The sequence below is a fragment of the Salmo trutta genome, chromosome 4 (assembly GCF_901001165.1).
Source record: "Salmo trutta chromosome 4, fSalTru1.1, whole genome shotgun sequence".
In the NCBI taxonomy this organism is placed as follows: Eukaryota; Metazoa; Chordata; class Actinopteri; order Salmoniformes; family Salmonidae; genus Salmo; species Salmo trutta.
Genome location: NC_042960.1, coordinates 333,500 through 351,746, shown reverse-complemented (window position 1 = coordinate 351,746; position 18,247 = coordinate 333,500). Strand labels below are relative to the sequence as shown.

The 18,247-nt window shown below is 44.0% G+C and overlaps 1 protein-coding gene across 4 annotated transcripts in view; it reads left to right on the top strand.

Annotated features, from left to right (window-relative positions):
- Positions 1 to 1,058: 1,058 nt before the first annotated feature.
- chrna6 (cholinergic receptor, nicotinic, alpha 6) overlaps positions 1,059 to 18,247 on the top strand; it is a 33,753-nt gene continuing 16,564 nt past the window's right edge. Inside the window, exons 1-2 of one of the 4 annotated variants that reach the window (XM_029749435.1) lie at positions 1,059 to 1,092; positions 1,943 to 2,037. In XM_029749435.1, the coding sequence (XP_029605295.1) occupies positions 1,980 to 2,037 (58 nt within the window). In that variant the 5' untranslated portion in view covers positions 1,059 to 1,092; positions 1,943 to 1,979. Of the gene's footprint in view, positions 1,093 to 1,243; positions 1,414 to 1,829; positions 2,038 to 18,247 lie in introns of those variants that run through there. The other 3 variants (XM_029749433.1, XM_029749434.1, XM_029749436.1) reach the window with 3 other exon arrangements.

Sequence of the window (18,247 nt, the reverse complement as noted above, 5' to 3'; positions counted from 1 at the left end):
ACATAGCCTGTCTTCTCTTGAGAGCCAGGTCTGCCTACGGTGGCCTTACTCAATTGCAAGGCTATGCTCACTGAGTCTGTACATACAGTAGTCAAATATTTCCTTACATTTGGGTCAGTCACAGTGGTCAGGTATTCTGCCATTGTGTACACTCTGTTTAGGGCCAAATAGCATTCTAGTTTGCTCTGTTTTTTTGTTAATTCTTTCCAATGTATCAAGTAATTATCTTTTTGTTTTCTCATGACTTGGTTGGGTCTTATTGTGTTGCTGTCCTGGGGCTCTGTGGGGTGTGTTTGTGTTTGTGAACAGAGCCCCAGGACCAGCTTGCTTAGGGGGCTCTTCTCCAGGTTCATCTCTCTGTAGGTGATGGCTTTGTTATGGAAGGTTTGGGAATCGCTTCCTTTTATGTGGTTGTAGAATTTAACGGCTCTTTTCTGGATTTTGATAACTTGCGGTTATCAGCCTAATTCTGCTCTGCATGCATTATTTGGTGTTGTACATTGTACATGGACGATGCTTTTGCAGAATTCTGCATGCAAGTCTCAATTTGGTGTTTGTCCCATTTCGTGAATTATCTCTCTCTCTCTTTTAATTGATCATGTATAAGTTTTTGCTGTTTTATAGAGCCAAAAAGATTGGTCAAATGGTTTATCCATACATCTCTGTTCTCTCTCTCTCTCCCTCTTTCACGCTCCCTTTCTCTCTCACACACACACCCAGGGGGCCTCACATAGCGGCACAGACATAATTCATTGTCTCATTAAACTATTGAGTTAAGCATACTGTCTCATATTAGAGCTGTGTGATTAAGTATGTGCACACATACACACACACTTTCTCACTCACACACACACTCTCTCTCTTTATCTCTCTCTCTCTCACACACACACACACACACACACACACACACACACACACACACACACACACACACTTATAGTGGCATGTATGTTTAATCCGTTACCCGTAGTTGAATTACACCGTGCAGCCTATACACTACGACCGACAAAACGAAACCTCTCCCGTGATCCTGGTCACGCTGTCCCTTTGATGAAAGATTTGTGTTGACTCGTCCGCCTCGCGCTAGACTAGGTACCATATTCCTAATGACACTTTTTGATGACGTCAAGCCAAGCGTTACAAATGGAGGCGAAAATTAATCAGCGTCTCACGGGGGAGCCCGTGGTGGCGTGACGTTTACACCTAAAAGCAATCTCAATCTTCTCCAGGGTGGAAAGTTGTTTTGGAGAGAGGCAATAACTTTTATTTCCAAACCATGGGAGTTCAGATAAGTTAACTCAACTGCCTAGTCAACAAATTGATTGAATACTATATTTGAACTGAGAGGTAAACATTCAACGCGACAATTTGAGCGATATCATTGTTATGTCGAAGCCTACGCATAGGCTATAGGTAATGTTGGTTAAATCCTCTCCAAATGTGTTATTATCAACTTCCTCGATATAAAATGAATATTTCACCCGGCCAACCGTTTGAAACATAGTCTGTCAAGTTCTTATCCAACGCCAGCAGCGGGAATTGAACAGATAGATTTCAGCAGTTTGAGGCGAGGCTACAAACGGTTTATGATGCGCTGTCCATGGTGCTAAAATCGTTTACTCCGGTTCAGGACTTCAGTCGGAAACTGCGAATACATAAATCCAGTTAAAATGTCTTCTTCGGCTTATTAAACTCGTCTATTACACCGACTTCTTTGATGTGTTTGTGCACTTATCTATCTTCCTGTGTTGGGTTTGGAGTGGTGCGCGTGAGGTAGCGCCCAAAGGGGTGGAACGAAGCGAAGATCCGTATCTCTCTCGTGAGCCAAGCTGCGTACCGGCAGTCTCACAACGCAATACGCTTACCGGAGAGAGCCATACATTTCGTGTTGTTTGTAGCCTGCTGTTTTCTGTTAACGGACTAAATCGCCGTTGTTTCACAGGGTAGGGACAGTTCCCCAGTAGACTACCGGACGAGAGATGAATCAAGCTGCGCGAGGGACTTTGCTGCTCCTGGTCTTGGTGTTGATAATGCAAGGTAAGCTACTTTAATAACTAAACGACAATGTTGTGGAATTCAATTGCTTGTTGTATTTTGGTTTGTTTTTATAAATTAGCAATATGCATTTCAAACGTTCCTTGTTTTTGAAGAGGAACTGTTAGAGGCATAAGGCAATACATGCTGTTATGTTTGCGTCGCAGAGTCGGCTGTACTTCACGTGGAAACGGTGAACTGTCATAGTGACATACAGTATCTAAAGGCGAATTTCGTTATGAATTATAGTCCTGTCTTACAACATTGTGTGAAACTGTGTGAAATTTGCATGTTTTGACGAATGTATACTTATTTAGACGACTGAGTGATACTGGGTGTGTCTATGGACACATTGAAGAGGAATAGAGAAAGTGACGTGCAATATTTAGGATTCACTTTTGCGGACACATTCTATTAGCCAAAAACAGATTGACATCATATATAGGTTCTCTGTTTACAAGGTACGTACAGAAAGTTAGACTACACATCATCATGACGCCTATAGGCCCATCATTTAACATGTTGAACGTTCTTCTTCGGACAACATCCCTGGGAAAATGAAGCTTGTCGTGCGAAGTAAAGCAACATGATTGAATATCGGGAAACACTGTCATCATAGCCTATCCAGGCTCCTATAAGCGGGGGAGTTTGATGTAGGCCTGTATGCAAAATGTCTTTTGAGTCGAAATAATTTATAACCGGAATTTGTGATGCTGTGTAAGTTATTGTTAACAAATAGAGAGAGACAGAGAGAGGGAGCGAGAGAGAGTAAACAAAAACAGAATCTGATTATGGAACTGCAGGGCTAATAAACATTTCTAACATCATTTACTCTCTCCCTCCATATATCTCTCGCTCTCCATATCATTCTCTCTCTATCTCTCTCTATCTCCCCCACTCGCTCTCTCCATCTTTCTCTATTGTCCCACGCACAGATTTTACATTGACTGCACAGATTTTACATTGACAGTATGCATTTTTTACATGTGAAATATTTTCCCAACAGGTCATGCTCAGTTTGGCCTTGGTTTGGTGGATGTTTCTAAGTGATGATCTATGAATTGATGTTAAGGGGAGACACCCAGACTTCCACATTTTAAATTGATATTAATCGTCTTGGACTTCAAAATGTCTTCATACTGTCCTCTCATTCCCCGTAGACAGGAAGCAACAGGTTTTCACCACCTATTGTTTTAGTGCAGAAGAAGGAAAGGAGATAAGGAAACAAAGGAATCCACATTAGACTATAACGATGCACCCATTTTCTTATAATTGGCGAGGAAGGAATCAACTTTAGACCTCTGTATGGAGATGCACCCATCGCCTAAGACAAGTAGAGGGAGGATGCCTCTTTAGACTATCAAGATGCACCCATTTTCTTAAAAGCGGACAGTAAAGGAGACCTCTTTTTTTGGCCATTGAGATGCACCATTTGAACTACACAAGGTGAGGAAGGAATCCACTTTTTAAAAAATTGCTATTTTTTTACTATTGAGACATACCCATTGAACTAGACAAGGTCTATGAAGGAATCCACTGTAGATTATTGAGATGCAGCCAGCTGATTTAGCTGACGACTTATAGACAGCCAGTGGCCGAAAACTACTCAGAGAAAACTCTGCCTGACATTTACATTTTAGTCATTTAGCAGATGCTCTTGTCCAGAGCGATGTACAGTAGTGAATGCATACATTTCATGCATTTTTAAATGTTTTATGTACTGACCCCCTGTGGGAATCGAACCCACAACCCTGGCGGAGCACACATCATGCTGTTGTTGCAAACACCATGTTCTACCAACTGAGCCACAGGGAAGACCCAAGTCTCATCAGGAGAATAGCTGGCAACACACTGGCAACACACTATGTCCTCATCATGCCTTTTACCACACTAACGTAAACATTGATAAGTACTTGCATGATAAAAGGGGAAGTGTGTGTGTGGGTGTGTGTGTGTGTGTGTGTACCACTGTGTCTGATGGATTGGAGGCGCTAGGTTTTGACAGGCTTTTAGCTATTATTTTTGTCTCTCTGTCTTCACCTTCTCTCTCTTTCTGTGTCTTGCTCAAACATGGACTAACAAACAAACACATTCATGTATGCACATTCGTAAACAGGCACACACCCACACGCATGCTTCCAAACACACAAACATACACACGCACACACAAACTTTTATGCACACTCCTCCTGTTCTCTATCTCTCTCTCTCTCTCTCTCTCTCTCTCTCTCTCTCTCTCTCTCTCTCTCTCTCTCTCTCTCTCTCTCTCAATTCAATTCAATTCAATTCAATTCAAATCAATTAAAAGGGCTATATTGGCTGGGAAACACACTATATATGCTGGAAGCCCCATCAAATGGAAGCCCCTATAAATGGAATTAGTGGATTCAGCTATTTCAGCCACACCTGTTGCTGACAGGTGTATAAAATCCAGCACACAGCCATGCAATCTCCATACCGAGTTCCAAACTGCCTCTGGAAGCAACGTCAGCACAATAACTGTTAATTGGGAGCTTCATGAAATGGGTTTCCATGGGCGAGCATCCACACAAAAGCCTAAGATCACCTTGCGCAATGCCAAGCGTCGTCTGGAGTGGTGTAAATCTCGCCGCCATTGGACTCTGGAGGAGTGGAAACGCGTTCTCTGGAGTGATGAATCACGCTTCACCATCTGGCAATCTGACGGACGAATCTGAGTTTGATGGAAGCTAGGAGAATGCTACCTTCCCCAATGCATAGTGCAAACTGTAAAGTTTGGTGGAGGAAGAATAATGGTCTGGGGCAGTTTTTCATGGTTCAGTCTAGGCCACTTAGTTCCAGTGAAGGGACATCTTAACCCTACAGCATACAATGACATTCAGATCAAATCAAATCAAATTGTATTAGTCACATGCGCAGAATAAAACAGGTGCAGACCTTACAGTGAAATGCTGACTTACAAGCCCTTAATAACCTCTTTGGGCTAGGGGGCAGTATTTTCACGTCCGGATGAAAAGCATGCCCAAAGTAAACTGCCTGTTACTCAGGCCCAGAAGCTAGGATATGCATATGCATGGTAGTATTGGATAGAAAATACTAGAAAGTTTCTAAAACTGTTAAAATAATGTCTGTGAGTATAAAATAACTGATTTGGCAGGCGAAACCCCGAGCACAATCCATCCAGGGAATTTTTTGTTGTTGAGGTCATTGTGTTATCCAATTATTTCCATGAGAAACCTGATTTATTAGGGCCCAGATTGCAGTTCTTATGGCTTCCACTAGATGTCAACAATCTTTAGAAATTGTTCGATGTTTTTCTTTTGAGAAATTAAGAAGTAGTCCAATTATTTCCATGTGTCACTCAGATGGACTCAAGTCTTTCAGGAGCGCGCTCCTTGTTATTTTTCTCCGGTATTGGAAACTGTTTAAATTTTATCGATAATTTACATTTTAAGGTACCTGAGGTTGGATTAGAAATGTTGTTTGGAATGTTTGGACCAAGTTTACAGGTAACTTATTAGATACTTTGTAGTCATGTTGGGCGAGTTGGAACCGAAGTATTTCTGAATCAAACGCGCCAAATAAATGGACATTTTGGGGATATAAACAAGGAATGTATCAAACAAAACGACCATTCATTGTGTCACTGAGACATTTGGGATTGCAGAAAGATTAAGATATTCAAAGGTAAGGCATTTATTATATCGCTATTTCTGACTTTCGTGTCGCACCTGCCTGGTTGAAAAATGGTTTTATTGTTTTTGTATGCGGGGTGCTGTCCTCAGATAATCGCATGGTGTGCTTTCGCCGTAAAGCCTTTTTGAAATCTGACACAGCGGCTGGATTAACAAGAAGTTAAGCATCATTTTGATGTATTACACTTGTATTTATATGAATGTTAAATATTTATATTTCTGTAGTTTGAATTTGGCGCTCTGCGATTTCACCGGATGTTGTCAAATCTATCCCGCTAACGAGATTCGAGCATTAAGGGATCCCTAATGCAGTTTAATTAACAAATAATTAAGAGCAGCAGTAAATAACAATAGCAGGGCTATATACAGGGTGTACCAGTACAGAGTCAATGTGTCAAGGTGCGTGGGCACCGGTGTCGAGGTAATTGAGGTAATTATGTACATGCAGGTAAGGTTATTAAAGTGGCTATGCATAGATAATAACAGAGAGAAGCAGCAGCGTATGGGGGGGGGGGTTGCAAACAGTCTGGGTAGCCATTTGATTAGCTGTTCAGGAGTCTTATGGCTTGGGGGTAGCAGCTGTTTAGAAGCCTCTTGGACCTAGACTTGGCGCTCCGGTACCGCTTACCGTGCGGTAGCAGAGAGAACAGTCTATGACTAGGGTGGCTGAAGTCTTTGACAATTCTTAGGGCCTTCCTCTGACACCGCCTGGTACAGAGGTCCTGGATGGCAGGAAGCTTGGCCCCAGTGATGTACTGGGTCGTACGCACTACTCTGTAGTGCCTTGCGGTCAGAGGCCGAGCAATTGCCATACCAGACTGTGATGATACCCGTCATGATGCTCTCGATGGTGCAGCAGTAAAACCTTTTGACGATTTGAGGACCCATGCCAAATCTTTTCAGTCTCCTGAGGGGGAATAGGTTTTTTTGTGCCCTCTTCACGACTGTCTTGGTGTGCTTGGACCATGTTAGTTGTTGGTGATGTGGACGCCAAGGAACTTGAAGCTCTCAACCTGCTTCACTACAGCCCCGTCAATGAGACATTCTATACGATTCTGTGATTCCAACTTTGTGGCAACGGTTTGGGGAAGGCCCTTTCCTGTTTCAGCATGACAATGCCCCTGTGTACAGAGAGAGGTTCATATAGAAATGCTTTGTTGAGATCGGTGTGGAAGAACTTGACTGGCCTGCACAGAGCCCTGACCTCTACCCCATCAAACAACTTTGGGATGAATTGGAACGCCGACTGCGAGCCAGGCCTAATCACCCAACATCAGTGCCCAACCTCACTAATGCTATTTGTGGCTGAATGGAAGCAAGTCCCCGCAGCAATGTTACAATATCTAATGGAAAGCCTTCCCAGAAGAGTGGAGGCTGTTATAGCAGCAAAGGGGGGACCAAATCCATATTAATGCACATGATTTTGAAATGAGATGTTTAACAAGCATGTGCCTATGTACTTTTGGTCATGTAGTGCATGTTTACATTGCCAAAGCAAATGGAATATAAAATAAACAAAAGGGAAATAAACAATCAGTAAACATTAGACTCACAAAAGTTTTAAAAGAATATAGACATTTCAAATGTTGTATTATGTTTTATGACTATGTACAGTGTTGTAACAATGTCAAATAGTTAAAGTGTGAAAGGGAAGCTAAATAAACAGATAAATATAGGTTGTATTTACAATGTTGGTTGTTCTCCACTGTTCTCTCTCTCTCTCTCTCTCTCTCTCTCTCTCTCTCTCTCTCACACCCTCTTTCTCTGTCTCTCTCTCTCTCTCTCTCTCTCTCTCTCTCTCTCTCGCTCTCTCTCCCTGTCTTTCTCTCTCTCTCTTTCTCTCTCTCTTGCTCTGTGTCTCTCCCTGTCTTTCTCTCTCTCGCTGTCTCTCTCGCTGTCTCTCTCGCTGTCTCTCTCTCTCTCTCTCTCTCTCTCTCTCTCTCTCTCGCTCTCTCTCCCTGTCTTTCTCTCTCTCTCTTTCTCTCTCTCTCGCTCTGTGTCTCTCCCTGTCTTTCTCTCTCTCGCTGTCTCTCTCTCTCTCTCTCTCTCTGTCTCTCTCTCTCGCTCTGTCTCTCCCTGTCTTTCTCTCTCTCGCTGTCTCTCTCTCTCTGTCTCTCTCTCTCTGTCTCTCTCGCTCGCTCTGTGTCTCTCCGTCTTTCTCTCTCTCGCTGTCTCTCTCTCGCTCTGTGTCTCTCCCTGTCTTTCTCTCTCTTGCTGTCTCTCTCTCTCTCTGTCTCTCTCTCTGTGTCTCTCTCGCTCTGTCTCTCCCTGTCTTTCTCTCTCTCGCTGTCTCTCTCTCGCTCTGTGTCTCTCCCTGTCTTTCTCTCTCTCGCTGTCTCTCTCTCGCTCTGTGTCTCTCCCTGTCTTTCACTCTCTCGCTGTCTCTCTCTCGCTCTGTGTCTCTCCCTGTCTTTCTCTCTCTCGCTGTCTCTCTCTCTCTCTCTGGGTCTTCCACAGCTGTCTGCTACACATCACTTCCATTAAACATGTATCATAACTCCAGTACTGTGGCTGCTCCCTTACAAGACCTTGTAGCCTGTGGCTATAACGGCTTTTCTCTCTCTCTGTGTGTGTGTGTGTAGTTACATTAGTTTGTCTGTCACATGGTTTACATCCTCCTCCTCTCTCTCTGTGTCTGAATGAATGATTGATGATCAGGTCACTGAACTGAGCTGCTGCATGTATCAAGTATGTCCCCTTATGTTGATGAGGGACAGGGTCACTATAACATGCAGGGCTATAGAGGGATGGTTGTGTGTGTGTGTGTGTGTGTGTCACGGCTCCATGTTCCCATGTTGATGAGGGACAGGGTCACTATAACATGCAGGGCTATAGAGGGATGGTTGTGTGTGTGTGTGTGTGTGTGTGTGTGTGTGTGTGTGTGTGTGTGTGTGTGTGTGTGTGTGTGTGTGTGTGTGTGTGTGTGTGTGTGTGTGTGTGCCACGGCTCCATGTTCCCATGCTGATGAGGTCATGACCACATACAGAGGACTGATAAAGGTGGTTGGAGACAGCTGATGTCTGTCTGTGTTTATCCTGTGGAGTTATTAGCCACTTTCCTAATCAAAGCCTGATGGGAAGAGAGTCGGTGTATAACAGAATCCTCAGGGTAGGCGCCTGCGTGTCGTCTGTGAATGTCACTCTGTCTCTCTTCACCATCTCATTTAAATGACATTCTATTGGAGGTTAAAGGTCATGTGAGGGTCTGTGATTGGCTCTTTCATTGGTTCTGAAATGAGTTTATCCCACGTGGCACCCTATTCCCTATGTAGTGCACTACTCTATACGCCCTGGTCAAAAGTAGTGCACTACCCTATAGACCCTGGTCAAAAGTAGCGCGCTACATAGGGAGTCATTTTGGACGTAGCCTTCCACATAGCACCCATTGAATGGTTGAATAAATCACCATTTATTTCAAGGTGTGGTGATATACATCCTGACAGTATCATAATGTCATTCAAAATATCACTTCATTCAGTTTATTCTATACACATACAAAAACAGAAGGTCTATGTCATCACACACACACACACACACACACACACACACACACACACACACACACACACACACACACACACACACACACACACACACACACACACACACACAGTGTGCCTGGGGAGGTTGGGCATGTGTAGCCATGCTGGAAGAGAGCAGTCCCACTGGCACCAACACCTCTACTGTCTCTTCCCATTACTGGACACACACCCTGCGCCATCTCACATTGAAGCTCCTCTTCTCTCTTTCTACCACTCTCTCCTCTCCCTTCCCCTCTCTTTCTCTCTCCTCTCTCTTCCTCTTTCTCCCCCCCTCTCTCTTCCTCTTTCTCTCCCCTCTCTTTCTCTCTCCTCTCTCCCTCCTCCTCTAAAAGCTACATGATAATTGGACTGTCATGACTATTAAATGACTGAGACCTCTTCCATAACTCAATCTCTGTATTAGCCACACACACACACACACACACACACACACACACACACACACACACACACACACACACACACACACACACACACACACACACACACACACACACACACACACACACACACACACACACATCTCTGTATTAGCTCAGGCAGATGGTGAGAGAGACTCATCTCCATGCATCTCTTAAACAGCCTACAGGTTTGTTCTCCTCTTCTGGAATTGAATTCAACCATTTCCTTCATTCAACATCAACATCTCTGTCTCCAGATTTGATATTCTATACTTGGATCAGTTGGGGAAATCATTGAGGAAAGACTGATTGCTCACTTTCATTTGAATCATTTCTACAGATAAGTGCATGACTGATATACAGACAGAAGCTGTGGTAGGATGTTATATTTTACATATACCTGTACTGTATATTGTTGGGAATAGGTAGCTGTGTGCATTCTCCTCCTTTCCTCTCCTCTCTTATCCTCTTCTCTCCTTTCCTCTCCTCTCTTCTCCTCTTCCCTCACCCCTCCCTCTTTACTAGTAGTAAGTGCTGATGATAAATAGGAAACACATTTCAACCCCACGACAGTCACTGTGTGAATCCATATCAACCCTCAGACAGTCACTGTGTGAATCCATATCAACCCTCAGACAGTCACTGTGTGAATCCATATCAACCCCACGACAGTCACTGTGTGAATCCATTTCAACACTCAGACAGTCACTGTGTGAATCCATTTCAACCCTCAGACAGTCACTGTGTGAATCCATATCAACCCTCAGACAGTCACTGTGTGAATCCATATCAACCCTCAGACAGTCACTGTGTGAATCCATATCAACCCTCAGACAGTCACTGTGTGAATACATTTCAACCCCACGACAGTCACTGTGTGAATCCATATCAACCCCACGACAGTCACTGTGTGAATCCATATCAACCCTCAGACAGTCACTGTGTGAATCCATATCAACCCTCAGACAGTCACTGTGTGAATCCATTTCAACCCTCAGACAGTCACTGTGTGAATCCATATCAACCCTCAGACAGTCACTGTGTGAATCCATATCAACCCTCAGACAGTCACTGTGTGAATCCATATCAACCCTCAGACAGTCACTGTGTGAATCCATTTCAACCCTCAGACAGTCACTGTGTGAACCATTTCAACCCTCAGACAGTCACTGTGTGAATCCATTTCAACCCTCAGACAGTCACTGTGTGAATCCATTTCAACCCTCAGACAGTCACTGTGTGAATCCATTTCAACCCTCAGACAGTCACTGTGTGAATCCATTTCAACCCTCAGACAGTCACTGTGTGAATCCATATCAACCCTCAGACAGTCACTGTGTGAATCCATATCAACCCTCAGACAGTCACTGTGTGAATCCATTTCAACCCTCAGACAGTCACTGTGTGAATCCATTTCAACCCTCAGACAGTCACTGTGTGAATCCATATCAACCCTCAGACAGTCACTGTGTGAATCCATTTCAACCCTCAGACAGTCACTGTGTGAATCCATATCAACCCTCAGACAGTCACTGTGTGAATCCATATCAACCCTCAGACAGTCACTGTGTGAATCCATATCAACCCTCAGACAGTCACTGTGTGAATACATTTCAACCCCACGACAGTCACTGTGTGAATCCATATCAACCCCACGACAGTCACTGTGTGAATCCAGATAATCTGAGGGAGAAGGGGCAGAGAGAGAGGGAGAGAGGGAGAGAGAGAGAGTGACATACAGTATACAGCTAGTGTGGTAGGATGAAGGCAATATACAGCTAGTGTGGTAGGATGAAGGCAGTATACAGCTAGTGTGGTAGGATGAAGGCAATATACAGCTAGTGTGGTAAGATGAAGGCAGTATACAGCTAGTGTGGTAGGATGAAGGCAGTATACAGCTAGTGTGGTAGGATGAAGGCAGTATACAGCTAGTGTGGTAGGATGAAGGCAGTATACAGCTAGTGTGGTAGGATGAAGGCAATATACAGCTAGTGTGGTAGGATGAAGGCAGTATACAGCTAGTGTGGTAGGATGAAGGCAGTATACAGCTAGTGTGGTAGGATGAAGGCAGTATACAGCTAGTGTGGTAGGATGAAGGCAGACGCAACCCATATCTGAAGAGTATGAAGTCTGCTTTAAGAAGTAATCTGCAGGATGACTGTAAGGGGTGCGTAACTGGTGGCAGAGAAGTCAGACGCAGGAGAGCAGAACTGGGTAATAACCGGAGCAGTTTAATACACAAAACCACCGGCATCCAGAATAACAACGTATGGGTACAAAACCCATCGCGCACCAGACAACAATGTGCACAAGCACTTACAATAAACAATTCCGCACAAAGACATGGGGGGAACAGAGGGTTAAATACACAACACGTAATGAGGGAATGAAAACCAGGTGTGTGGGAAAACAAGACAAAACAAATGGAAAATGAAAAATGGATCGGCGATGGCTAGAAGACCGGTGATGTTGACCGCCGAATACCGCCCGAACAAGGAGAGGAACCGACTTCGGCAGAAGTCGTGACAATGACATTTTAACAAGACTCTTCCTTCCTCTATTGCAGGGCAACGTCCAGCCCGTTCAATCTGGCCTGTGGAGGTTGGAGTGTTTTGGTTGAAATGTTTTGGATTTTGGCTTACAAAACACTCCAGGCCTCCCTTGAACATCCAAAATGTGAAAGTATATAGAAATTATAATGAATCTAAACTGTTTCATGTATCTGCCCCTTTTTTCTGATGAGCAAATCGTTCAGGAAAAAACCTGTCCGGCCCACCGCTGAATTCTGAAATCCGATGTGGCCCCCGAGCCACAATTATTGCCCAGCGCTGATCTGTTGAGGAAGAGAGAATAAGAGAGGGGGAAGTAGAGAGAAAGAGAGGACTAGTCAGTGACGGACGGGTAGGGAGTTGGAAAGGGATAAAATAGCTGAAACAGCAATGGAAGCTGCTGGAAATGTTCAGACATAATTACCTCTTTTATGAAGCTCCATGTGAAATCTATCTGACCACATCAAAGGTGCCTGTGTGTGTTTGTGCGTGCGTGCGTGTGCGTTTGAGTGTTCATGTTTGTGTGTGTGTTCAAACTGCAGCCAGAGAGAGACTATTTTGATCAAAGCAGTGGTTTAGTCACCGTTCTGTGAGTCGCACAGAGCAGAACCCTCACAGTAATCACGCTAACGAGGATATGGAGCGTTTAAGTGTGTGTCTGTGTCTCCTAAGTGACATATACAGCTAGTGTGGTAGGATGAAGGCACACGCAACTCAGCCCAACTCTGAAGAGTATGACGTTGGTGCTTTAAAACTTCATCTGCAGGATGACATTTTAACAAGACTGCCGCCAGTCTCTAGCGTTCCTCTCAAGGGCTGTCTCCACACACACACACACACACACACACACACACACACACACACACAAATTCAGCATCACCCGCTGTGTTTCATGTCTCATTGTCATTTTAAGGATTATTGTCAGGCTTTAAGAGAACTATCCTTCTTAGGGCCATAATGTATATATTATATCATCACACATCTTCTGTAAAAATTCCTTACTGTGTTGTAACTGTTATTATTCATCATTTCATAAGTTCTCCCATCTCCGCCTATTAAACCCAATTTACAGTGTCCTCATTAAACACCAGATAAAATGATACAATGAAAAACTAGTATCTAGGGTGCATAGTAATACGGTATCTTTATGTTCAAAGGAGGGTAGTTAAGACAAAGGACTTGGTTTGAGCCCTAAAAGAGAGAAGAGAGAAGAGAGAAGAGAAGAGAGAGAGGAGAGAGGAGGGAGAGAGACGGGAGAGAAATAAATGATATCAAATTAACAGTAAATATTACACTTACAAAGGTTCCAAAAAGAATAAAAACATTTCAAATGTCATAATATGTAGATATACAGTGTTGTAGTGATGGGCAAATAGTTAAAGTACAAGTTTCTTCTCTCTCTCTCTATCTCTGCCAACCCTCTATCCCCCCCTCTCTCTCTGCCCCCTCTATCTCTGCCAACCCTCTATCCCCCTCTCTCTCTCTGCCCCCTCTATCTCTGCCAACCCTCTATCCCCCCCTCTCTCTCTGCCCCCTCTATCTCTGCCAACCCTCTATCCCCCTCTCTCTCTCTGCCCCCTCTATCTCTGCCAATCCTCTATCCCCCTCTCTCTCTCTCTGCCCCCTCTATCTCTGCCAACCCTCTATCCCCCTCTCTCTCTCTGCCCCCTCTATCTCTGCCAACCCTCTATCCCCCTCTCTCTCTCTGCCCCCTCTATCTCTGCCAACCCTCTATCCCCCTCTCTCTCTCTGCCCCCTCTATCTCTGCCAACCCTCTATCCCCCTCTCTCTCTCTGCCCCCTCTATCTCTGCCAACCCTCTATCCCCCTCTCTCTCTGTACAGTAGATATATATTATAGATATTATTGATATATATATTTAAGGACAGCAGTGTGAGTGAAGCAAAGTGTGGATGAAATAAATGACTGATTTACTGATTTGAAATCCAAGATCCCACATTTTCTTTAGTAAAAACTAAAATCTTTTTGTATAACGTTTACAACATCCATTTATTTTATTAATGCTCGCATTTGAAAATACAAACATTTGAATTGCTTCTATGTAAAACGTGCAACTAATTTTCGGTATTGCTAGGGCATTGTGGACGGCGATGGTGGATGGTTGTAAGCATTTGCCTCTGAATCCAAATGTTCAAAGTTCAAATCCAACGATAGAAAGTTGTTTTTGATAGTTTAGTCTCAACCTTTACCTTAACCACTCAGAGTTTATACCTAACTCTTAATAATTTGGAGTTAATTCCTGAACTTAACCCTAAACACTTTGAAATTTGAACTTTGGAGCAACTATACTGTATATCCTGTTCCTGTGAGTAAGGCTGCAGTCTGGTAGAGAATGACCAGACTGTTACTGAGGGATAGAGGAGAGGACAGGACACACACACACACACACAGAGAGAGAGAGAGAGAGAGAGAGAGAGACATACACACACACACACACACACAGAGAGTGAGACACACACACACACAGAGAGAGTGACACACACACACACACACACACAGAGTTAGAGGCTTGAGAAGAGGACAGAACATGCTGTACTGTCTAGGAGTGTTTCCACTTCCATCTCTCTCAACCCTACTGCTCCCCATGAGACGTGTTTGTGTGTGTGTGTGTGTCTCACTCTCTCTCTCTCTGTGTGTGTGTGTGTGTGTGTGTGTGTGTGTGTGTGTGTGTGTGTGTGTGTGTGTGTGTGTGTGTGTGTGTGTGTGTGTGTGTGTGTGTGTGTGTGTGTGTGTGTGCAGCCCTGCAGAGGAACGCTAGAGGCTGGCGGCCATCTTCTTAAAAATGTGTGTGTCTTTCTGTGCTTGTGTGTGTGGCCCAGTCCATTTTCCGTCTGGCTGGATATGTGGAGCTCCTGTGACGATGGTAGGGAGAGAGAGAAGTTATTATCGATGACCTTTGAACTGGCCCCGTCCATGTTTGGAACTCTTAAAATGTCTGCTGCAACCCATGTTACATTGGCGCTTCGATCCAGAGGAACATGCTAAAAGCTTTAGCGACCTCTCTCTCGATCTCTCTCTCTTTCCCTCCCCCCCTCTCTCGATCTCTCTCTCTTTCCATCTATACCCCCCTCTCTCTCTGTCTCTCTCTCTGTCTATATCTCTGTCTATCTCTCTCTCGATCTCTCTTTCCCTCTCTCCTCCCCCCTCTCTCTCTCTCTCTCTCTCTCTGTCTCTCTCTCTCTGTCTATCTCTCTCTCTGTCTCTCTGTCCGTCTCTCTGTCCATCTCTCTTTTTCTCTCTCTGTCTCTCTCTCTAAATCCGTCTCGCCCTCTGTCTCTGTCACAGACCCCCGTCATAGATTGGTGTAGGATGGCTCTGCATTGGATAGCTGCTGTTTTATGGACTATTTTGTGTGGGGGTTTTTCTGAAGAACTGTAGTATCATATGTTTCTCTGAGTCGTGGCTGAACAAGGACATGGATAATATATAATGCATTCAGAAAGAACCTCATCAATCTACACACAATACCACATAATGACAAAGCAAAAAAATCTATTAAAAGTACAAAACAGAAATACCTTAGTTACGTAAGTATTCAGATCCTGTATACCACCACAAACCGATGCTGTCACCAAGACCGTACTCAACCAGCTGGATATGGCCATAAGCAAACAAGAAAATGGGAAATTGAAATCTGTTTTACCTCATTTTTACTAGCATGTCACCTGTGCAACTAAAGGAGACAAAACTCTAGATCATCTTTACTCCACACAGTGATGCTTACAAAACTCTAGATCATCTTTACTCCACACAGTGATGCTTACAAAACTCTAGATCATCTTTACTACACACAGTGATGCTTACAAAACTCTAGATCATCTTTACTTTACACACAGTGATGCTTACAAAACTCTAGATCATCTTTACTCTACACACAGTGATGCTTACAAAACTCTAGATCATCTTTACTCTACACACAGTGATGCTTACAAAACTCTAGATCATCTTTACTCTACACACAGTGATGCTTACAAAACTCTAGATCATCTTTACTCTACACACAGTGATGCTTACAAAACTCTAGATCATCTTTACTCTACACACAGTGATGCTTACAAAACTCTAGATCATCTTTACTCTACACACAGTGATGCTTACAAAACTCTAGATCATCTTTACTCTACACACAGTGATGCTTACAAAACTCTAGATCATCTTTACTCTACACACAGTGATGCTTACAAAACTCTAGATCATCTTTACTCTACACACAGTGATGCTTACAAAACTCTAGATCATCTTTACTTTACACACAGTGATGCTTACAAAACTCTAGATCATCTTTACTTTACACACAGTGATGCTTACAAAACTCTAGATCATCTTTACTTTACACACAGTGATGCTTACAAAACTCTAGATCATCTTTACTCTAAACACAGTGATGCTTACAAAACTCTAGATCATCTTTACTCCACACAGTGATGCTTACAAAACTCTAGATCATCTTTACTTTACACACAGTGATGCTTACAAAACTCTAGATCATCTTTACTCTACACACAGTGATGCTTACAAAACTCTAGATCATCTTTACTTTACACACAGTGATGCTTACAAAACTCTAGATCACCTTTACTCTACACACAGTGATGCTTACAAAACTCTAGATCAGCTTTACTCTACACACAGTGATGCTTACAAAACGCTAGATCATCTTTACTCTACACACGGTGATGCTTACAAAACTCTAGATCACCATTACTCTACACACAGTGATGCTTACAAAACTCTCACTCACTCTCCATTTGGCAAATCTGACCATAAGTCCAACCTCCTGATTCCTGCTTACAAGCAAAAACTCAAACAGGATGTACCAGTGATGTGCTCAATATGGAAGTGGTCCGATGAAGCGGATGCTAAGCTACAGGACTGTTTCGCTAGCACAGACTGGAATATGTTCCGGGATTCATCTGATGACATTGAGGAGTTTACCACATCAGTCATCAAATTCATTAATACATTTAATAAGTGCCATGATGATGTCATCCCCACAGTGACCGTACATACATATCCCATCCAGAAGCCATGGATTACAGGCAACATCCGCACTGAGCTAAAGGCTTGAGCTGCCGCTTCCAAGGACCTTAACACCAATCCAGACGCTTATAAGAAATCATGCTACAACCTCCGCTGAGCCATCAAACAGAGAAAACGTCAATACAGGACTAAGATCGAATCCTACTACTATGCCAGCTCTGATGCTCGTCGGATGTGGCAGGGCTTGCAACTATCATGATTACAAAAGATAAACCAAGCCATGAACTGCCCTGTCGCAAGAGCCTACCAAATGCCTTCTATGCTCGCTTCGAGGCGAGCAACACTGAACCATGCATGAGAACACCAGCTGTTCTGGATGACTGTGTGATCACGCTCTCTGTAGCCGATGTGAGTAAGATCTTTATTAAACAGGTAAACATTCACATTGCTCTCTCTGTGCCTCTGTTAGTGACACAGTCTGATTCTGGGTTCAGCTGCTATGTTGGTAAACTTAACCTTGACCAAATACAATCAAAGGAACAACAATGAGTGATGTGAATTGTAATATTTCAGTTTGCTAACAGCAGGTGACACCAAGACATAGAAATAGGAAAAGGGTCTGTATACTGATTCTGTTTATCTTCCTTCTCACTCTTCAACCCCTCCCCTTCTCCCCTCCCCCTTTCCTTCTCCATTTCTTTCCAACCCCCCTCCCCCTCTCCTCTCCCCCTCCTCCTTTCCCCCTCTCCTCCATTTCTTTACAACCCCCCACCCCTCTCCCCTCCGCCTCCTCCTTTCCCCCTCTCCTCCATTTCATTCCAACCCCCCACCCCTCTCCCCTCCGCCTCCTCCTTTCCCCCTCTCCTCCATTTCTTTCCAACCCCCCACCCCTCTCCCCTCCGCCTCCTCCTCTCCCCCTCTCCTCCATTTCTTTCCAACCCCCCTCCCCCTCTCCCCTCCTCCTCTCCCCATCTCCTCCATTTCTTTCCAACCCCCCCTCCCCCTCTCCTCTCCTCCTCTCCCCCTCTCCTCCATTTCTTTCCAACCC